The 23,029-nt window shown below is 48.9% G+C and overlaps 1 protein-coding gene across 1 annotated transcript in view; it reads right to left on the bottom strand.

Moving 5' to 3' along the window:
* Positions 1-7,391: 7,391 nt before the first annotated feature.
* UBE2H (ubiquitin conjugating enzyme E2 H) overlaps positions 7,392-23,029 on the bottom strand; it is a 71,139-nt gene continuing 55,501 nt past the window's right edge. Inside the window, exons 4-7 of the mRNA XM_028747810.2 lie at positions 19,010-19,049; positions 17,634-17,686; positions 16,350-16,478; positions 7,392-11,768 (exon numbers count right to left, since the gene is read on the bottom strand). Coding sequence (XP_028603643.1) covers positions 11,644-11,768; positions 16,350-16,478; positions 17,634-17,686; positions 19,010-19,049 — 347 coding nt within the window. The 3' untranslated portion in view covers positions 7,392-11,643. The remainder of the gene's footprint in view (positions 11,769-16,349; positions 16,479-17,633; positions 17,687-19,009; positions 19,050-23,029) is intronic.

Raw genomic sequence — 23,029 nt, 5'->3', positions numbered from 1 at the left:
CCCAAAAACAGTACTTCTGTCTTGTCAGGATTCAACCTCAATCTGTTAGCCACCATCCATCCTCCAACCTCCATCCATCCTCCAGAAAGGTTTGCTCTTCTGCTCTTAAGACGTGTGTCTTTCCCCTCACTGAAATTGTGCAGAGCTCTGCCACCATTATCTCAGCATTGCTAAAGAAATGAGCGTTCGTAGTGAAAGAAGAAGCCATCGCCTCTGTTTGGATCTGAAGGGTTAGAACCAAAAGGAAGTCTTTCCTTTGGAGGTCAGGAGAAAAAGTCCTTGAGGAGACGGATGTCCCTGAGTTGTCCCACTTCTGTAACTGTGATAGTGAATCAAGGACAGATTTAGGTTTGATGAGGCCCTAAGCTACTGAAGGTAATGGGGCCCTTTATATGTCCAGCTGTCCTACAAGATCTACCCACCCTGGAAGAATGGCAGATGAAGGTGATGGACTATATGGAATTGGCAGAAATGACCGGCAGAATCCGAGACCAGGGAGAAGAGTCGGTGGAAGAAGATTGGAAGAAATTTAAAGGCTATCTACAGAAATATTGTAAAATTAATGAATGTTAGAATGATGTTGGATAAAAAGTTAAGTGGTTTTTAGCTATAACGCTATAAGGAATATGAAAAAATGGATTATTAACAGGTAAAAATTTAATGGTATAATATTTTAAGATTAAAGACTAGGATAAATAAAGAGGGAAAGGATTTGCTGAACTAATTAATTGAATTGGAATACAAAAAAGGGAGGCGTGAGGAGGTCTGGGAAACAAGCAAATGAAAAATAAGTGATGGAAAGATGGAATTGTTTTTTAACTATTTTTATTTTGTATTTTTCTTTTTTCTTTTTTCATTCTGTAAAATTTCAATAAATATCTTAAAAAAATATATATATGTCCAGCTGTCCTTTGTCAACAACAAATTGCCGCTGTTTTTGTGTTGAATATATACTGTATGGTAATTTATGGACCTAATAGGTATCTAAAGCCTTTTGCACATAAAATACTTTATCAAAGTAATATCTATTTTATCTTATATTTTGGAAATGTACATCCAGTTTTTCCCCTTTAATTTTTTTGCCCCAGCCCCAAGAGAGTGGGGCCCTAAGCTATAGCTTGTTTTAGCTTACACGTAAATCCAGCACTGTAGTGAATAATACAGACCACAAACATTCTTGAACACACTTTGTTTTCTTTTCACTTGCAATGGGAGCCTTTTTGTGTGTGTGTGTAGAGGGGAACCCATATCAGTGAAGGGCAAGGCCAGAGATGGAAAGCCGTGGGGCCAGAGACTAGCTATGCTGTGCTGTGCCGTACACTGGGACTCTTATACAGTGGTACCTCGGGTTAAGAACTTAATTCGTTCCGGAGGTCTGTTCTTAACCTGAAACTGTTCTTAACCTGAAGCACCACTTTAGCGAATGGAGCCTCCTGCTGCTGCTGCGCCGCCGGAGCAAAATTTCTGTTCTCATCCTGAAGCAAAGTTCTTAACCTGAGGTAATAGTTCTGGGTTAGCGGAGTCTGTAACCTGGAGTGTCTGTAACCTGAAGCATCTGTAACCCGAGGTACCACTGTATTTCCTATATTCCGTCTGTGCAAAACTGAAGAGGAAGAAGAAGAAGAAGAAGAAGAGGAGGAGGACGAGGAGGAGGAGGAGGAGGAGGAGGAGTTTGGATTTGATATCCCGCTTTATCACTACCCTAAGGAGTCTCAAAGCAGCTAACAATCTCCTTTCCCTTCCTTCCCCACAACAAACACTCTGTGAGGTGAGTGGGGCTGAGAGACTTCAGAGAAGTGTGACTGGCCCAAGGTCACCCAGCAGCTGCAGGTGGAGGAGCGGGGACGCGAACCCGGTTCCCCAGATTACAAGGCTACCGCTCCTAACCACTACACCACACTGAGGTTTGCATCTCTCCATCCTCCAAGCGCAAAAGCAAGACTCGTGATCATCACAGTTCAAAGACACAATGACAGCAGCTATAAAATGTAAACACTATTTCTTGATGCAACCCACAATAAGCATTCTGGTGTTCGTTCACACTAGAAAACAAACGCTTTCCTTTTTGGTTTTTTGATGAACGAAAACACACATTTCACCTGAGATCTGGGCACAGGTGGAGCGCGGGCACCATCTATTGGCTGACTGGAAGACTGCCCGCCCCTTGGAGGGCACAGGAGCCTTCGAGGGATGCCCAAGGGACCCATGTTGTCCAGGGTGGGGCACCTCAGGCCTGGCAGCCCAGCCCAGGCTTCTAAGCCTTTCCATGCAGACTTCGGGACCCTCCTTAGGTTCTGCCAGCCTGGAAACCCCCTCCCCAGGCCCATAGCTGTCAACCGTCCCTATTTGGTGGGAAACTCCCTTATCCCAGCGCCGTGTCCCGTTGCTGTCCCTTATTGATGATGTCCCTTAAATTTCCCGGGTTTCATGCTCGCCCGGCTCGGGAGGGAAGCAGCGGCTCGGGGTCCTCCGCCGCGCGAGAGAGCGTGCACTGGCACCATCGTCCTGGCACGAGGAGTTCCATCGACCCTTCCCCGCCCAAGGGGGGGGGGAGGGAGAGAGAGAGACTCTCGCCCACGCCGCCCGTGAGCCCAGAGGCGGCAGCGGTGGTGGCAGCTGAGGAGGCGGCCTGAGGGAGGAGGAAGAGGAGGGGATGGGGAGGGACGCAGAAGGGCGGCGCTTCAGCGGCTGTGGCGCCGCCGCAACCGCCTCATGCCGGATTGACAGCCTCTGTCAATCCTACCAATGTATGTACAGTAGCAAAATCCCTTATTTGGGCTGCTGATCCCTTATTTTCGAGGCTGCTGGTCCCTTATTTTCAAATCTGTAAGTTGAAAGCTATGCCCAGGCCGCATCAATAACCAGCCAGGCCACAGTCTCTTAAAGGCCCCACCCACATTGTGTACCAGGCTCTGTTTGGCAGACTTCAGGGTTCTTGGTTGTTTTTTTTAACACACTCCTGCAAGCTTTAAATCTCCATCGTCCAGATGTTGACAACCTAATTGGTCAGCTGGCAGCGAAGACTGCAGTGGGGAGAGAGTGTCACCTTGTGGTGGTGAGAAGCAATTGCTTCCAAGGATCTGCATGCCCCAAGAAATCTGTATAAGGCAGCAACACAGGACAGCTGCCTTATACGGAGTCAGACTATTGGTCCATCTTGCTCAGGGCTGCCTACACTGACTGGCAGCTCTCCAGGGGTCCAGGTAGGGTTCCCCGACCTGGAGATGCCAGAAATTGAATGGGATGTTCTACTTGCAAGGCAGACACTCTTGCCACTGAGTTACGGCAGTCCTTTACTGTATACTCTTTTCAACAGCTGTGGGTGGTGCTGTGGGTTAAACCACAGAGCCTAGGGCTTGCCGATCAGAAGGTCGGTGGTTCGAATCCCCGCAATGGGGTGAGCTCCCATTGCTCAGTCCCTGCTCCTGCCAACCTAGCCGTTCGAAAGCACATCGAAGTGCAAGTAGATAAATAGGTACCGCTCCGGCGGGAAGGTAAACGGCGTTTCCGTGCGCTGCTCTGGTTCGCCAGAAGCGGCTTAGTCATGCTGGCCACATGACCTGGAAGCTGTACGCCGGCTCCCTCGGTCAATAAAGCGAGATGAGCGCCACAACCCCAGAGTTAGCCATAACTGGACCTAATGGTCTGAGGTTTAACTCACAGCACCACCCGCGTCCAAAAGAAGGAAGATCGAGAAGTTAAATGTCATGTAACCACTCTCTGCCTTCCGCTGTAAATGTATTTCCAACTCAATTGGTCGCTTGGTCAAGCAAGTTCAAAGATCGGTAACACACACAGCTTCCTTGTAAAGTCCAACAACTCTGTCCTGAAACATGCTAGACTTCTCTCTCCCAATTGGGTGACTCTCCCTGACCCCAGTGCCGGATTTACGTATAAGCTAGACAAGCTATAGCTTAGGGCCCCACTCTCTTGGGGGCCCTCAAAAAATTTAAAGGGAAAACCTGGATGTACTTTTCCAAAATATAATATAAAAAAAGAAAATAAAACCTACATACAGCAACAGTGCTTTGTGTTGTGTAGGCTCCTATGATGTAAGTCATGGGCCCCGCCTGCTAGCCTGCTCCCTAAAACATCACTGGTTTGCTCATTTCTATATATAGGGTGCCTACATAAAATATGTATTTTATGATAAAATACATATTTTGTTATGTGCAAATGGCTTTAGATACCTATTAGGTCCATAAATCGCCATATAGCATATAAAAGTAAAAGGTAAAGGTACCCCTGCCCGTACGGACCAGTCTTGCCAGACTCTGGGGTTGTGCGCCCATCTAACTTAAGAGGCCAGGGGCCAGCGCTGTCCGGAGACACTTCCGGGTCACGTGCCCAGCGTGACAAAGCTGCATCTGGCAAGCCAGCGCAGCACACGGAAACACCGTTTACCTTCCCGCCAGTAAGCTGTCCCTATTTATCTACTTGCACCCGGGGGTGCTTTCGAACTGCTAGGTTGGCAGGCGCTGGGACCGAGCAACGGGAGCGCACCCCGCCGCAGGGATTCGAACCGCCGACCTTTCGATCGGCAAGCCCTAGGCGCTGAGGCTTTTACCCACAGCGCCACCCGCGTCCCCCATATAGCATATATTCAACATAAAAAACAGCAGCAATTTGTTGTTGGCGAAGGACAGCTGGACATATAAAGGGCCCCATTATCTTCAGGAGCTGAGGGCCTCATCAAACCGAAATCCAGCCCTGCCTCACCCTGACACCTTTTAAGATCCTGACCTGTAAGGGTGACTCATCTGTTGTCTTCCAGAGAGTTGAGAGTCCCATCAGCCCCAGGTAGCATGGTGAATGATTATGGGAGTTGTGACTCTCCTGATGTAGAGGGACTACAATTCAGCCATCTCAGAGCTCCGCTAATGCCAAATGGCAAGACTTAGAAGACTTGTCTTTAATAATAATAATAATAATAATAATAATAATAATAATAATAATAATAATATCCCGCCCATCTGGCTGGGTTTCCCCAGCCACTCTGGGCAGCTTCCAACAAAATATTAAAAATACAATAAAACATCAGACACTAAAAACTTCCCTAAACAGGGCTGCCTTCAGATGTCTTCTAAAAGTCAGATAGTTGTCTATTTCCTTGACGTCTGACAAAGGGTGTTCCACAGGGCGGGCGCCACCACTGAGAAGGCCCTCTGCCTGGTTCCCTGCAACCTCAATTCTCGCAGGGAGGGAACCGCCAGAAGGCACCCGGCACTGGACCTCCGTGTCCGGGCTGAACGATGGGGGTGGAGACGCTCCTTCAGGTATACTGGGCCGAGGCCGTTTAGGGCTTTCAAGGTCAGCACCAACATTTTGAATTGTACTGGGAGCCAATGTAGGTCTTTCAAGACTGGTGTTATCTCAGCGGCTGCTCCCAGTCACCAGTCTAACTGCTGCATTCTGGATTAATTGTAGTTTCCAGGTCACCTTCAAAGATAGCCCCACATAGAGCACATTGCAATAGTCCAAGCGGGAGATAACCAGAGCATGCACCACTCTGGAGAGACAGTCCGCAGGCAGGGAGGGTCTCACCCTGCGTACCAGATGGAGCTGGCAGACAGCTGCCCTGGACACAGAATTGACCTGTGCCTCCGTGGACAGCTGTGAGTCCCAAATGACTCCCAGGCTGCGCACCTGGTCCTTCAGGGGCACAGCTACCCCATTCAGGACACCCAGAAGATCCCACTTAGCAACCCCTGGAACCTTCAGCACAAGTTCTCAGGCAGCTGGCAATGGCAGAGACTTTTCTTCCTGAGGCCCAGGACAGTGGCTGCCAGACTGAGTAGACAACATGGGGCTAGATGGGACAAGCAGCCTGATCACATGCAAGACATCTTCCTGTGCTCCTTCCGAAGGTCGTGCCTCTTCAGGCAGGTGGCGCAAGATCTAGGAACGTGTGCAGAGTCAAAAACAACAGAGAAGTGCAGCGCATTGCCCTTCCGCCAGGAAGGAAAGGTCTCGGCAGAAAACACAGCTGTTCTTGAAAGAAGAAGCATGACTCCTGCGATCGAAGCCTAAGGAGTGTGAAGGCAGGAGGACTGAGTATTTGAAAAAGCAAACCAACCAGAAGGGATGGCAGGTGTGGCTTCAAATGGTCATTCAAACCGAATGCCATCCAGATTATTTTAGACAGCAACCAATCCTGGTCTTGATGTACGAGCTGCCAGCGAGTTTCCAATGCTGGTTTGGATCTCTAAAGTCCTTTGTGGTTCGGGATCCCAGCACCTCAGGGACTGCCTCTCCACACAGGAACCAACCCAGATCCTGCCATTGTCATCTGAGGCCTCCTCCATGAGAGGTCTAGGTGGAGACCTGGCAGGAACAGACCTTCTTAGTGGTGGCTCCGATCTTATGGAATGCCTTCCCCAAGGGAGGCTGGCTTGGCACCATCAATGCACAACTTAGGCACCAGGCAAAAAGTATATTCATCAGGCCTTTTGGCTTTTAACTGAGGCCTTTTTGCATGGGCAGGTTTATGCAGTTTTAAAAATTTGCCTTTTAGATATTTTTATGGTGTGTATGTAAGTCGCTTTGAGTTACCATGGCAAAAAACGATTTTTGTGTGTGTTAATCAACGATGACAACAACCCACATCAGGCCAGGCCAGCAAAGTGGATGTTGAGCTGTTGTTCAAATGATTTTGGATGTTCAGATGATTTTGAGTTATCATTTTGTTGAGCATTGGGCTAGCACAACTCTTAAGAATTCCAGCATTGCAATTTGCCCTGCGCTTGCGCCCTGCCAGTTCCCATCTGTGACCATAACAAGTAACAATTTGGTTTTTTTTAAGTGGTCACTTACATATTGGGCTGGGATAATTCGGTCTGTAAAGCATGAGACTCTTATCTCAGGGACGTCAGTTCAAACCCCATGTCGGGCAAAAGATTCCTGCGAACCTTGTGGCCTCTTTCAACTCTGCAATTCTAGGATTCTACATTCTTCAAAAACACACACACAAAAAAAAAACAACAACCCAAAACAGTGGGGGACAATGAAAGTTCTGTGCTGGCAACTTCCGAATCAATATACAAAAATCCATTCATCGTCTTCACTATCCCGTTTCCTCCACATTGCCCTCCTGCCTCCTTGTAAGGTTATAGGCAGAGCCAGAGCAAATGTGCATTTGTCACAAAAAGTACACCCAACCCACCGATTGGGACCTCGTTTTAGGGAATGCGTATATCAGTAGTGTATATCGAGTTAGGAGAGAAATAGGGTGGTGCCACGGAATCAGAAAGTGGTTGTGGCGGGGAGGGAGAGATGCAATTTATTCCAAATTTTTAAAAGCCCCACGAAGCGTCAGCAGCAGCAGCAGCAGTGACCCACACCCCCAATATCTCTCTCTCTCTCTCTCCTGGGGCAATTACCAGTCGAGGGGCCAAGGTATATACATATTTTATTTTTTAAAAAAGTTTACAGTTTCTTTAATTATACACAACTATTTTGAGAGGTTATAATTCTTAGAAGAGGCAATTGCCGTGGCGCCAGGCATGCCCACTAACATCATCACAATGCAAAGAGGATTGGGGGGGGGCGGGGGGTATAAGAGAGGAAGCGGAAACGAAAATGGGGGGGGGGGACAAACCAACAAAAAAAAAAAAACCCCGAAGGAAATCAAAGCAAGGACTCGAATGGAAAGGGGCTGGATGCCCAGCTTCGCCTCTTCAAGTATTCACACAATATGTACCAAACACAGTCAGTAAAAGAAAAGGTGGGGAAGGAAGGAAAATGGCCATTTCTCATGCGGCAAGAGACTTCTGGCTCCAAGGTGCCACAGCAACTCAGACGAGCAAAAGGAAGCGAGCGAGCGAGAAAATATTATATATATATTTATATAAAACCAGCGCACGCTCAGATCACAGGAGTCGCCTTCGGACACTCCACACGTTTAGCTACTTTATCCGTTCCAGATCTAGATGCAGAAAGCTAGCATGGACCCCTCTCCAAGAGGAGAAAAGCTTCACCCCCTCCCCTACGAACCCCCTTTTCGTTGTGGGAGTTCCCACCCGCTGCCCCAAAGGTAGGAAAATATCAACCGACCACACAAGCCGGGGAGCTTTGGGGTTTTTCTACAAGCTGAGCTAGCCAACGAAAAACTCCAGGGCCATTTGCTTTCGCCACCAAACGTCACCTGGGTAAAACCCTGCGCCACTCTGATCCATGCTGCTCTCTGCCTCCGTTTCCAGGTCCCCACGCTCTTATATCAAGCACAAGATGGTGTGGCAAGAACAACTAACAGAAGGTCGACAGGTGGACTTGGGAGACTGGCACGGAGGGCAGAGTGGGATAAAAACTGTGCTTCGGAGGGATGTCTCCGTGGGTGATTTAAGAGGCATTTTGAGAAGGGGAGCAGATCAAACGCCAAGGTCAATGTGGGAAGTTTCGTCTACCGGTGCCGAAACACTCAAAAAGCACAACGGACTTTTATGGGTGGGGAGGGAGAAGGGCAACAGCCGGTGCAAGCACTTGAGATCCCATCAGAGTGTGTTCACGTTAACAAGGCAACTCACAACAAACACACACAGCTTTGCAGCTTCCCAGGGGCGGCTGCGTCGGGAGTCGGGTCTGAAGCCTGAAAGGTGGTTTTCAAAAGGAACGCGGGCGTTTCGGAAGGGGGCTGGCGACTGGAAGTGGCCTTTCCGTCTGGGTCTGGCTGAGAGAGAAGCAGCTCTGCGAGCAAAGGGGATCTTGGCAGGCCGACAAAAGAGAGAGGGGGACAGAAGGAACTGCGCTTAGATCAGTGGTACCAGAGAAGGGAGCCTGGTCTAGTTAACTCATAAGGTCGGTCCTCACAAATGCTTCTTTCCAGGTGGATCCCATTCCACTAAGGGCATTTTGCCAGCCTTCCCTGACACCCGGAAAGTAAATGCAGCCGAAGAGATCTTTGCAACTGCAACACACAAACAAGGGGTCCGATCAAACAGGAATTGCGGAAAATGGGTCTTTTGCACCCCAGGGGCGAAGTGTGTGGATGTTGGGGGGGGGGTAGAGAGGAGAGTCAGTGTTGCCTTTTCTTGGGGGTGGGTGGGATTCCACTGAACACGGACCGTGTCTGCATTTGGAACCGCTTCCGCGCGTTTAATTTAAAAGCCAGGACTGTTGAAATCAAGAACGGGTGTTTGCTTAGGAGCGAAGAGCTGTGTACGTCAGAGTTGTTAAAAACTGACTGTGCACCAGGATTGAGATTTTTTTCCAAGGAAAAAGTTACCTGCGTAAAGTAAAGGGAATTAGAACACTAATATTTGTATATACAATATTGAAAAAATACAATTTATTTCGTTTAAATTGGTACCACCATCACCACTGCCACCTCAGCACTCAAAATCTAGACCTAAATAGCACCTAAGAGGCCACCACACAAGCAGAGAGCATCTGTAAGGCCAACTTCGCCAACCTGGTGCCCTCCGCAGGTTGCTGGGACTACAACTCTCATCAGCCTCAGCCGGCACGCTGGCAGGGGCTGATGGGAACTGTAGTCCATCGACCTCTGGAAGGCACGAGGTTGGTGAAGGCTGGTCTCAGGAGTCCTGCGGCAGTAACATAGCTCTCCCCACGCTCCTCCAGAGTAAAGGAAATGGCACAGAGTTACATGTCCCATATTAATACTAACCCGCCTGCCCCCCCCCAACAAGCCATACTTGCTTAAAGGAGAGAACTTCAGCTCAGCTACTATAACCACATTACTGTTTTGTTTTTTTAATTTAGAAAGAAAGAAAGAAAATAAAAGGTTCTTGTTTGTTGTTGTTTTTTCTTCATGCCCGTAATTCAACTTCTTGGTATGCTTTTGCTTTATTAAAGGAAAATGATCATGCCAAAGTTAAATTCTACTTTACATAAGATCTTTTCAAAAGGGGGGGAAAGCAAACTGATTAGGCTTTAAGATTGTACTCTCTCGACGCGTCTTCCCCTCGCACCCCAGAACAATCCACAAAATTCTGACGGCGTTTCAGGGGAACCTGGGGAGGAAATACAACGGACTGGGCTTGGCTTGATATTCAGAATTCTGCTCACGTCACCCGAGTTCCAATTCCGTTCACTGCCCCCATCCCACCCCACCCACAGACATTGCACCAAAACTGCCCTCCCCATATCCTGTCCAAAAAGGAAAAGGAAAAAAAAAACTCTTTACAAATACATCAGAGGTAATGTCCAGATTGCAAAATCCACATCTCGTCGGGCGTTTTCCTTGCCGTTATCCATGTTCAAGTAACGTCAGCATCCCAGGTAGGCATTCAACGTATGAGGGGGGGTTCTCTTACCATTCCGTTTTTTGGGGAGGGGGGACGGGGTGGAGGGGAAGAGAGAAGGAACATTTGTGTGTTCAAAAAACGCCCAAGAAATGAAAAGGGAGGAAGAATCTAATTCGGAAGAAAATCTCTGAAACCAGCACTCTTATTATCAATTCCCCTTCCAAAACAACAAAAAAAGCACTTCCCAAGCCCATTATACTGGATTTTCCTAGATTGTCTGGCCTGCTTTACGGAAGGGCCACAAGTGAGCAAAGGAAGGAAGGAACTAGCAAACTTGGGAGACCACCGATGGAGTCGTGATCAGCGGCAACTCGGTGTGGGGTGGGGGGCACTGAAACTGTCCATGGGCTTGCAGCACTCTTGACAAATCCGACTTGTAAGAAGACCTCTCCGCAGGAGGCCATGGGCACAGTGCTTGAAGAGACGTCAATGAGTGGAATAATCACAACTGCCAGTGGTTTTAACAGTGGGGCCAAAAATGGATTGGGTGTGACGCGTTCCAGGAAAGCTAAGCCAAAGTTGGACTCTGCTTGCTTTCTGTCCCTTAAGAGTGGTAACAGCGACAGAGGCAGACGGGCACCGAGGATCCAGACCAGTAAAGTTGACTTTTGACTGTCCAGTCGCAGGTTTTCAAAAGGTCCCCCGAGCAAACCGGACCAATCGCCAGTCTCTAGCGGCAGGGCAGGAAGTCCGCGCAAAATGTTCTTTAAGCCAAAGAAAGGCGCCTTTGTCAGAACCACTTCGAAGAATTCGGCGTATTCTGGCGGCGGTGTTTCGTTTCTTAAAAATGCAACTCCGTTTAAAGTGTAAAGCGGCCGGGCTGAATCGAAAGAGCACCTTTCCGACTTCGCTGCCTCTGGCGTTTATCCCCCAATATTTCTCTCCGACGTTCTGCAAGCGCTGCTCGGCTTTTGCATCTGAGGGTGTCCTGCCATCTTTGGAACCATTAATAATAATAATAATGATAATAAAAGTGGGGGGCAGGGAGGAAAAAAAAAAGGGAACATCCAGACCCTCTCCCTAGCAAAGCAGCTGTTTTTTTGTGTGTTTTGTTTTTTAGGTTGACAGTTCAGTAGCCCACAAGTTGCCTTTGCTCAAATGGAATTATAAACGGATCCCTCGCATGCATATGGGCTGCATATTGCTACCGAGTGGAATGTGGGAAATGCGCTACGATGCACTTTTGGGCTCTGAGAAATGACCAAAAGAAACCAAGATCTAAAGGGTGATATATATATATGTATATATATCTCAATGCTATTATTCATAAAAACCTTGTTTAGTAATAAAAAATTGCTTTGTTTAAATATGAATATTATAGTCTGCTTCTCAGCGCGGGGTTAGGAAGTCAGTCTCTCTGAAAAGCAGGGTGCTGCTTCTACTACAACTCCATATCCTGGGCCTCGTCCTCTGAAAAGTCAGACATGGAGCTCTCCGAAGAGCTGTCCCCAGTGCCTTCTTCCTGCTCTTTTAGCGCTTCCTCTGTTGCATATTTCTGAATGTATTCTGGATGGGGGGAAAGAGAAAGGTGGGGGGGGGCAGGGGAAGAAAAAGAGGGACGATCAACATAAACACTAAAGGAACACCCTGAGGTCCCTCAAAACAACAGGGCTAAGCAGACCACAAACTGCTTCTCGACACCTTAATGTGCTTTTTCGACATGCCTGCACGTGCCCGCCCACCAAAACGACCCCCAGATTTCAGCAACGACAAGCCCTTGCTCAAACATTAGTACTTGTCTGAAAAATCTTTAAAAGCAAGATTTAAGAAATAATAATAATAATAAAAAAACAGTCAACATTTGCACCTGTGATAACCTTACCCGTTTTTCTGTGCTTTAGTGCCTTCCTGTGTATTTATTTATCTACTGCAGTTATAACCCCACCTTCCTCTCCAAAGAGTTCCTGTAACTGGTTCTCCCCCTCCTTATTTGACCCTAGCCAGGTAGGGTGGGGGCCCAGCGGTTCTCCACCTGTGGGTCCCTAGATGTTGTTGGACTACAACTCCCAACATCCCTGAGCTCCGGCCTTGCTAGCTAGGAGTGATGGGAGTTGTAGTTCAACAACATCTGGGGAACCACAGGTTGAGAAAGGCTGGTTTAGGCTTAAGGTCCCTGCAAAGTCACCCAGCGAGCTTTGTGGCAGAGTGGGGATTTCAACCATGGTGTCTCAGGTCCTGGTCCGATGCTCTAACCCACGGGTGTCAAACACAAGGCCCACGGGCCGAATCCAGCCCGCCAGACCTCGTCATGTGGCCCATGTAGCCGCCGCCGGCCGCCAGCCTTCACCTTTTATTCTCGCTTTTTTTTTTTTTTACACAAGAAAGCCGCCTCTTCAGCGCATGCGCGGCAGCCTACAAGCCAGAGAACGTCTGCCCTCTAGCGGCGTCGGCCATTCTACACAGGAAACCTCCACTTTACATGCATCCAGGAAACCTCCACTTGTTTTTATATTGAGCGCATGCCATCCTGTGATGTGACAGATCCAACGGCTACCTTCTCTCCTGTACTGTAAGTCCTACAGATACAACCGGCCCTTTGAGGGTGACCAAACTGCTGATGCGGCCCCCGATGAATTTGAGAATTTGAGTTTGACACCCCTGCTCTAACCAGTACACCATCACTGGCGTAAGACAGCTGGGACTCTCATGACGTGCTCGGCTTGGGAACGCATCTCTGTGCAAAACACAGAAAGGTCCTGAAGCTGGAGGGGGTGAGAAGAGCGAGGAAAGGCTCAGCAGAGCACACCGTAAATGAATGGAGAGGGTAGAAACCTTCAAAACTGAAGGGAGGTGCAGAAACACGTTTCTGAATTATTTCTAAAGCACATGCGTGTTCTGGGTGCTGGACATCAAACAGGACAGAAGGCAGATATTGCAAGCCTGAGGGGAGGGGCCTAAGACAGACCAAGAGACACAAGGACTGGGGAGAGGAGGGGGGGCAGAAGAGATAGTGGAATGAGACCAGTTAGCGGGAAAACGACAGAGTCAAGACATGAGTTTTTAAAGCCTGGTGTCTAACTATAAATATGGGAGGATGGATTCCAGGAAGTTAGGAGCACCAATGGTGGGGGAGCAGCAGGACAGGTGGGGAGCAGACAGGGGAGCTCCCAGGAAATCAGTATTCTGTGTTTTGTTTTACACAGGAGAGCATTCAGGAAAGTGGCACGCACCCTCCTCCTGAGCTCTGAAGTGGTACAGTCCACCGGTTCCCTCTGTGTCAAGTAATCTAGCAGGGCTCTCTGCGTGTTCTCAATGCGCTGGGTGATGCTCAGAACTAGCCGCTGGGTGCAAATCTCCTAGGACAGCTCCATTCATCGCCTCAGACTCTCAAATATGCGTTTTGGTGTGTGTCAGAACAACCCACAGCCCATATTCCTTCCTTAAAAAAGCCATTCAGCAAAAAAGGGCTTCCAGTTTTAGGAAGCTGCACCAATTACTATATATGCCAGGAAGGATGTGTGAAGCTCCATGTTAAGAAAAGATGCTCAGCGGCCTGCAGGTGTCGTATCTACGTAAATGAGGCCTAAATCTCACAGCCTGCCTCTCAGTGCCGGTGGGACAAGAGCTCACTCTGCACCCGAGAGAGACCCGGGAGGAGGAACGGCTACTAAAGATTGCTGCCTGCTTCTCCAAAATGTGGCCCAGCTGTGTCAGAATCCGTCTGAGCAGGCCTAAGCGCAATTGCCTCTCTCTAGAGAACTGGAGAAGGCAACCGTCACAGAAGTACTTGTCACTGACCATCAACTGCTGAGACCTGTTAAGAGGCAAGTTTCTTGAATTCTAGCTCCAACACATTGTGGGCTGATTCCTCTAAAGCAACGGGGCCTTGTGGTCCCTCCCCCAGGGGTATACCAGAACGACTTCTACGGCTCCGTCAGTTAAAAAGGGAAGACGAGATAAATTATGCATTTACAGAACCTTGTCTCCCAGCGCAGAGGAGCTGCTGCAACTCAAGGCATTGGCGCGGAGGCTATTTTTAAGCGCCACTGTCGCCAGAAAGCTCTTTGCATCATGTCAGTGCCTGAGCAACTCCCAGCTTGTAGCTGCCTGCCTGTCACGCAGCTGGGGTGTGTGGGGAGAGGTGTGGCAGGGCACCCCGGGTCTACCAGCCAATGTCGTGCATAGCAAAGCTAAAACAAGGGATATTTTCATAGTGGCAGTGATGATGGGGAGTTGCTGTGGAAGTCCCAGATTGATTTTGATGTTGCATACTCAGTGGTGTAGCAGGGAAAAGGACACAGCTGTCCATTAGTTCCTTCTCTCACCAGTCTTGCACACATCTTGGGCTGGGGGCAATTCTTCTCTCTCCCCTAGCTAGTGTAGTGGAAGTTATAGCACCTGCTTTGGATAACCTACAGCCTGTAAAAGGTAAAGGTAAAGGACTCTGGAATTGCAGCACTCATCTCGCTTTACTGGCCGAGGGAGCCAGCGTTTGTCCGCAGACAGTTTTTCCGGGTCATGTGGCCAGCATGACTAAGCCACTTCTGGAGAAACCAGAGCAGCGCACGGAAAAGCTGTTTACTGTCCCGCTGGAGCAGTACCTATTTATCTACTTGGACTTTGATGTGCTTTCGAACTGCTAGGTTGGCAGGAGCTGGGACTGAGCAACGGGAGCTCACCCCGTCGCAGGGATTCGAACCGCCGACCTTCTGATCGACAAGCCCAAGGCTCAGTGGTTTACACCACAATGCCACCCGCATCCCACAACCTGTAAAAACCATCAAAGGGAGTGTAAAAGGATATCCTTGGAAGAATCTGCTTGTTCACACTCTATTACGAATGCGTCAAGAAGGTTTGTGCGGGAAAATCCCAGCCTTGAGCTAGCCTGAGATAAAGCGGCCTCCCTGTTATCCGCACTGAACTGAGCATTCAGCTCAATCCAGGCCTACTCTGCCTATGAGATTGCGACTTACCGTATTTTTCGCTCTACAAGACGCACTTCCCCCCTCCTAAAAAGTAAGGGGAAATGTGTGTGTGTCTTATGGAGCAAATGCAGGCGGGAGGCTCTGCTCAGCGCTCCCTTTAAAGAGCCGCGTGGAGCGTGTGTGAGGCTCTTGGGGGCTTTTCCCTCCTTGGGACACACGCTCCGCGCACTCTTTAAAGGGAGCGTGGCTCTTGGGGGAGCCTTAGCTGCACACAGCCTCTCCCGGGCAGGGGATGAAGGCTCCCCCTGCCCGCGAGAGGCTGCGCGTGGCTATCCCATAAGCCAGGACATCCAGCGGGATCGCTGAACAGCGATCCCGCTGGCTGTCCTGGCTTATGGGATTCAGAATTCCCCCACCCCATTTTCCTCTTCCAAAAACTAGGTGTGTCTTATGGTCTGGTGCGTCTTATAGAGTGAAAAATCCCTACACGTGTGCAAGGCTAAGGTGAGGGAATGCCTTTCTATAAGCCCGTGCAATTTATAGGCCTGTTGCTGGCATCTGTCTGTCTCGAGAGACAAGGGAGTGCGAGCCTTTGGGGATGAAGTCAAACCGTTGCATTAGTAGCACTGAAGTGACGTCTCCCGGGAGCAAGCCTGGGCAGCGTGTGTGGAGGTCCTGGGCTGCCCCCCCGCCTTACTGATGTGGTCCAAAGGAAAGCAGAGGAAGACGTTTGGCACCAGCTTGGCTGCAGGAGTTGCTGGGAGGAGGTGTGCTGAGATCTCCCCTTTCGTGGGTTCCCCAGCCGCCACTGCTATTTATTTATTTATTGAATTGAATTTATTTATTTGCTACGACCAAATAAAGTTGCTTTAAACATCACTGTGGTGTGGTTACACAAGAAATCCACCACGCTAGACACTGGTTCACCAAACTGAAGCTTGTTGCCCTGTTTTGCTTGTTTTTAACTGAATAAGTCTCCTTTCCCCAAAATAAGGCCTGGTGATTCCCCACCCTGCCTTTCCTTTTAAGGCTAGCTGGCCTCTCCCAAGTGAGATGGACACCTCAGTTAGACGTTGCTTCCCTTCACCTGGGAGGTTAGCAACTGGCTTGCCAAAGCCGCAGCTTAAACAAGACGGTGCCGAGTTCTTCAGACCCAAATGCTCTCCGCGACAAAGTTCCAAGACAGGCTGCTAATGGTTTCTCGCGCTTCCAAAGCCCTTACCTTTAATTTTCTGTTTGTATTCTTCTGGTCGGTGAAGGTACATGGCTGCCGCGTCACCATTAAGGGGATCTATGGGGTTGGGGTACGCCAGCAACTGGGGCAGGAACGACTCAAATATATTGGTAAGATCTGAAAATCAGCAACACAAAAAGAATTTGACGTGTAACGCCTGAAGCTGGCCTTCGAGAGAGCCATTTGCCATGATCTCGACTACCACTACAACATCTGTTCGGCAAAAGTGGCTGTGCCCCCACCTCACAGGACCTACCATTCCAGTAAGATGGAACCAGTAAGATGGCCCTCCTCACCCAGACGGCCGGGCAGCTAATCTTATCCACTGATCAATCTATTATTTCCTGCCTTCCTTTCAAGGAGTTCAGTGTGGTGTACATGCATCTCCATATTATCCTCACACAACAGCCTTGCGAGGTAGGTTAGGCTGCGGGTTGGTGACTGGCCACCCAGCGAGCTTCAAGGCTGAGTAGGGATTTGCTCATCCTTTGTACGTGGGGGAAGTAAATGCTCACTCTTTTAAAACTATCCTATTGCTAGAGTACCGCTTGTGAAGGTCTGCATGTCAGCTGAATTCGTTTAACACCATTTTAATGAATGTTAATGAATATGCCAACTCTGTTTTGGTACTACAGAAGTAACTGAAGTAATCTTTGTTGTCCTTGAGAGCATTAACCCCTGGGATGCCAAATTCTAGAGTGTGCTATGTTCAAGGTGAAGTAAGGTAAAAGGTAAATGTACCCCTGCCCGTTCGGGCCAGTCTTGACAGACTCTAGGGTTGTGCGCTCATCTCACTCTATAGGCCGGGAGCCAGCGCTGTCCGGAGACACTTCCGGGTCACGTGGCCAGCGTGACAAAGCTGCATCTGGCGAGCCAGCGCAGCACACGGAACGCCGTTTACCTTCCCGCTGGTAAGCGGTCCCTATTTATCTACTTGCACCTGGAGGTGCTTTCGAACTGCTAGGTTGGCAGGTGCTGGGACCGAACGACGGGAGCGCACCCCGCCGCGGGGATTCGAACCGCTGACCATGCGATCGGCAAGTCCTAGGCGCTGAGGCTTTAACCCACAGCACCACCCGCGTCCCTGTTCAAGGTGAAAGAGTTCCTAAAATGGGTGCCAGCGTTGCAAGGGGGCGGGGACTCTTGCAATCTGCACACTTCAAAGCACATGTGCAAGACTGTGCTCTCAGACAACAAGCTAAAATATGTGTGCGCGCGCATCCACCCCTTGTATAGTACAAAACCACCGACGCCATACATTTCTTAACTCACCATAGAGAGCTGTCCAAGTCTGATTAATTACATCTAGACATACAGTTCCTGACCTGAAAGAGACAAACAAGGGTTGATTTCCATTTGCAGTTAGGCAGTGCTGGTCTGGTACAGTGGCTGCACGAGTTCAGATCTTCCCTTCCCTATTAACACCCAGTACGTTTCATGGAAGCGGGCAAAAAAGCAGACTGGAATCTACAGGAAGACCTTTGGGAGACTGGAAAGGTTTATGGCACCCAATGGTTTACCTAGTTCCCTTCCCCTAAATTAAGTTGCTGAAACACAGAAAGGTGTGTGTGTGTGTGTGTGTGTGTGTGAGAGAGAGAGAGAGAGAGAGAGAGAGAGAGAGAGAGGAAGAAGAAGAAGAAGAAGAAGAAGAAGAAGAAGAAGAAGAAGAAGAAAAGAAAAAAGAAAGAAAGATGCAGGACTTGAAATATGAGCAACAGCGTTAATTATTAAGATAAATAGGTTAAAATGGATGTATTGAATAGTTTACGTGAAATTACGCAGCATTCAAGGGTAAATATGGGAACCATGGAAGGGGAGGATGGGAAGACAACGGATAAAGTAATTTATGGTCTATGTTAAAATCTGTAAAGGGTTTGTTTTTTTTTGGGGGGGGGGTGAAAAATCAAGAAAGAAGGAAGGAAGGAAGGAAGGAAGGAAGGAAGGAAGGAAGGAAGGAAGGAAGGAAGGAAGGAAAATTCAGGAGTAGATTTTTTGTGTAAAGAGACAGCTCACTTCTGGTACTGAAAAGAGTCCCAGGGCTGAGCATGTGCTGTTATTGCCTCTGGCTCCAGTTGGTAGACTTTGATCCTGCAAGCTGGAAGTCTGCCCACAGGTATGCTAGAGCATTTGACCCAGTCTTAACCAAGAGGGCCCCCAAAGCCACAGTTTACATGGATTACATATAAATGCCTATCCACACAGACGGATAAATCCAGACAATATGAACTTGGGTTACCATTTTAAGCCATAGCGCTTCATCTTCCATTTAGCCCTGCAGGGCACAGGGTTTAGCCAAAGCTGTGCCCGGGCTGAGCAACCTGCCTGATGCTGGAACTCTAAACTGAGTCTCAAGAATCTTCTAAAACATTAAGGAGCTCCCCAGTAGAGAACAGAAAATGGAAAGGGTTCTCTAAGGGCAGGGCGTTTGAAAACTTGCGTAAGCCCCTGACTTCTTGCCTTATCCTCAACAGAGAGGGTGAATAAATTGGTCTTCACCACCTTTCCTTCTTTTTTTAAAAAAATATCTTAACTCATCACATATCCATTCTCTTCCCCTTCCTGAATTAGAAAAGAAGCTATGCACAGAGTTTAAGAGATAACCCCCCCTAAATAATTTTGTTTAGTACAAAACATCTTCAATCACTTACGCTTCGTCAATATTGGGATGGAAAATTTTATTCATGAATCCTGCAATGGAGACAAACAAAGGAGATGTTAGCAACCTTTATCACCGTTATCTTTTATTTACTTAAGAAAGCTTATATATGATTGTAGTGAAGCCTCTAAGTGGTTTACAAGAAATATTAAAATGATCAATAAAAAAAGTTGAAAACACTTAAAAGTAATTAAAATTAACTGTAAAAAAAGAAGAAGATCAAAACAAATCATTTCCGGACAGGCTTGCCTAAATGAAAGTATTTTAAGGAATGTTGTTGCACTGAACAACTAAAAAAATGGCATGCATGTCCCTAGTTTTGTTCTGGTGGAAAGCCACTGGTCCCTAAAGCACAGTGTGTTGCTCCGCTCCTGAATTCTGTCATTCACACATGGAAAGGAAGGGTGGCGGAATCCCAAACTACAGTTTCCCATTTGAAGTTGAGCAAAACCTACTGTCAGCCAAGCACCACCAAAGCGGATGGGCGCTGGCTTTGGAGAAGTCGCCGAGGACTAGAGGCACTCAAGAAATCAGAAATCACCGCGTAATGTTCACTGCATCTCATGAAGCCCATCTTAACACATCACGCTGAGATGCAATGGTTGGGAGTTCCCAAGGCTTAATAAGAGAGACACAATTCACTGATTTGCGCTTCCCAGAACCTTAGTAGCTGCCCCTGTCTGAAGCCCCAAAATGGCTGCAGGCTCAGCAGCTATGCCCATTTCCATCAAAAACATTAGGTAAAGGTAAAGGGACCCCTGACGATTAGGTCCAGTCGTAGCCAACTCTGGGGTTGTGGCGCTCATCTCACTTTATTGGCTGAGGGAGCCGGCGTACAGCTTCCGGGTCATGTGGCCAGCAGGACTAAGCCGCTTCTGGCAAACCAGAGCAGCACACGGAAACGGCGTTTACCTTCCCGCCGGAGCGGTACCTATTTATCTACTTGCACTTTGATGTGCTGTCGAACTACTAGGTTGGCAGGAGCTGGGACCTTCTAATCGGCAAGTCCTAGGCTCTGTGGTTTAACCCACAGCGCCACCCACGTCCCTTGAAAACCATTAGCCAGTGACTGAATACAAGTGGGCCTGCTCTACGAACTTAACTCTCCTGGGCTGCATATTTACTATGGCTATGTGCTAATCTGATGCTGATTTAATGAGAAGCCGACAGGCAGGGTCAAAACATGCAAGACTCAAGACTTGTGCCACTGAAAGGTGCGTTTGTTCCTCTGTTTTTGGAAAACACACCCCTACACGTCACTTCCAAATCACAGGAGCTGCTGCCGCCAAACTCTAGAATTCCTGGCTCACAAACACAGGAAAGCACCTGGGGTTTCAGAATTCTTGTCCGCCTTGAACCCATGGCCTGAGGGTTATCAGACAGGGGCCATTGCCAAATCGACCACATTCCAGGCCATTTGGCAGGTGCAGAGCTTTACATAGCAACAGAAAGCAAAAGAGCAGGATGCAGGCATCACAGGCTAGTAAGCTCCCTTTACATGGGAGGAGGCGGCTGCAGCAGCCTTGTAAGCGATGTAAACATTCAAGAGTAGAGGACTTGACTGCCACATCTTCGTTCTAGTCCTCCATCCTCTTTTAGGTAAAGGTAAAGGGACCCCTGACCGTTAGGTCCAGTTGTGACTGACTCTGGGGTTGCGGCGCTCATCTCGCTTTATTGGCCGAGGGAGCCAGCGTACAGCTTCTGGGTCCTGTGGCCAGCATGACTAAGCCGCTTCTGGCGAACCAGAGCAGCGCACGGAAACACCGTTTACCTTCCCACCAGAGCGGTACCTATTTATCTGCTTGCACTTTGCTGCGCTTTCGAACTGCTAGGTTGGCAGGAGCAGGGACCGAGCAACGGGAGCTCACCCCGTTGCAGGGATTCGAACCGCCGACCTTCTGATCAGCAAGTCCTAGGCTCTGTAGTTTAACCCACAGCGCCACCCGCATCCTCTTCTACCAACTTCCAATTAAGCTCGGCCTGCAACTGGTTCGCCCCTTGGGCTCTGTCCAACTTGAGTCGCTATTTAGGTGAAATGTGCACACCAGCTCCCTGAATCTTTGCTTGGTCCCCTAGGACCCAGTGCCAGGCGAATACTGCTTGAAGGCCTTGCCACTGGGACTTCCCGGCCTGACCCACAACTGCCATGGCACGGGGGGGGGGGGGAAGAGTCCAGCTGACTGGGTGAGCCAGAGGCAGCTGCTATACACCTCTTGGGAGCTGAAGGTCAAGTTCTTCCCTGCACTGGGTTTTTTGTTTTGGTTTGACGTCCCCTCAATCCCCATCCAGAACAGAACTCGCAAGCAACGGGAGGGACATACACCCTCCCGTGGAATCGTGTCAGCATTGTGCCTTGTGCTTTTGACCAGCAGGAAGACACTTTTTGGGAATGCTGGACACGTTCTTGCCAGCCCATTCCAAAAGCACAGCAAGCACGGCCGTTAATGTTCCAACAGCCTCATCAGATGATCCGGAGGACTGGCTGGCTGCCCTGTGACCTGCTATGAGCATCGAAACAGCTCTGCTTGCACATATATTATCTTCTCCTCCCTCCACCCCAAACAGTGGTTCTGTCTCCCCACCCTACCCGCACGGATGTTGAGAGATTCTCACAGGTGGAAGAAATCTAGCATGCCCCTTCCACAGCAAGGCACATCCAGTTTCCAATTCACCAGCTTCCGGCTGCAAGGCAAGATCCTGCCTCTAGTTAAAGGAAGCTAACAGCCTTGCAAGGGACGTGGGTGGCGCTTTGGGTTAAACCACAGAGCCCAGGGCTTGCCGATCAGAAGGTCAGTGGTTCGAATCCCCGTAACGGGATGAGCTCCCGTTGCTCGGTCCCAGTTCCTGCCCACCTAGCAGTTTGAAAGCACATCAAGTGCAAGTAGATAAATAGGTACCACTCCGGCAGGAAGGCAAACGGCGTTTCCGTGTGCTGCTCTGGTTCGCCAGAAGCAGCTTAAGTCATGCTGGCCACATGACCCGGAAGCTGTACACTGACTCCCTTGGCCAGTAAAGTGAGATGAGCGCCGCAACCCCAGAGTCATCCGCAACTGGACCTAATGGTCAGGGGTATCTTTACCTTTACCTTTAACAGCCTTGCAAAACTCAACCCATCCACCAAAAGCTTCTCATATTCCAAACTTGGATCAAGAAGATGAGACAGCCTCAGCAGGAACACTGGAGAAGCAAATTCGGTGGAAAGGTAGCCATTTAAAAAAAAAAATTAGCGTATAACAATAACGACTGAAACTCTTGAACTGGCACAACAGGGTACAATTGCCAGGTTGGAGGCGAGGGTGTGCTCAGGGCTTCAGGATCAGGCCCGCCTCCTTCTAGCCCTGGACGGGGCTCTTTTACTTCCTGCCCTACAAGCAACAAGGGTTGACATCCAGCCCTATGGGGAAAAGCTCTACAGCAATACAGAGGTCAGCCAAAACCTTCCCACTGCCACTGTTGGCAGTCCCCTCCAGTTCAGATGCACCAGATGGAGAGAGCAGTTATTATTGCAGTATTATTATTATTATTATTATTATTATTATTATTATTATTATTATTATTGCAGGCCCTATACGGCCTAGGACCTTCGTACCCACGGGACCGTCTCTCCTGGTATGCCCCACAGAGGAACTTACGGTCTTCAAACAAAAACATCTTGAAGGTCCCAGGCCACAGAGAGGTTAGGCTGGCCTCAACTAGAGCCAGGGCTTTCTCGGCTGTGACTCTGATCTGGTGGAACGCTCTGTCACAGGAGACCAGGGCCCTGCGGGACTTGACATCTTTCCGCAGGGCCTGCAAGACGGAGCTGTTCCACCAGGCCTTTGGCCAGGCCACAGCTTGACTCCCTCCTTGGCAATCTTCACAGAGCTCTGGCCCAATGGTTGCTATCAATTTGATTTGAATTAATTTTATAATGAAATGATTTTAGAATGTTGTACTATCTTATTGTTGTTAGCCGCCCTGAGCCCAGCTTCGGCTGGGGAGGGCGGGATATAAATAAAATTTATTTTTATTA

The sequence above is a fragment of the Podarcis muralis genome, chromosome 10 (genome assembly GCF_964188315.1).
Source record: "Podarcis muralis chromosome 10, rPodMur119.hap1.1, whole genome shotgun sequence".
In the NCBI taxonomy this organism is placed as follows: domain Eukaryota; kingdom Metazoa; phylum Chordata; class Lepidosauria; order Squamata; family Lacertidae; genus Podarcis; species Podarcis muralis.
This window is presented reverse-complemented; position numbering and strand designations above follow the sequence as displayed.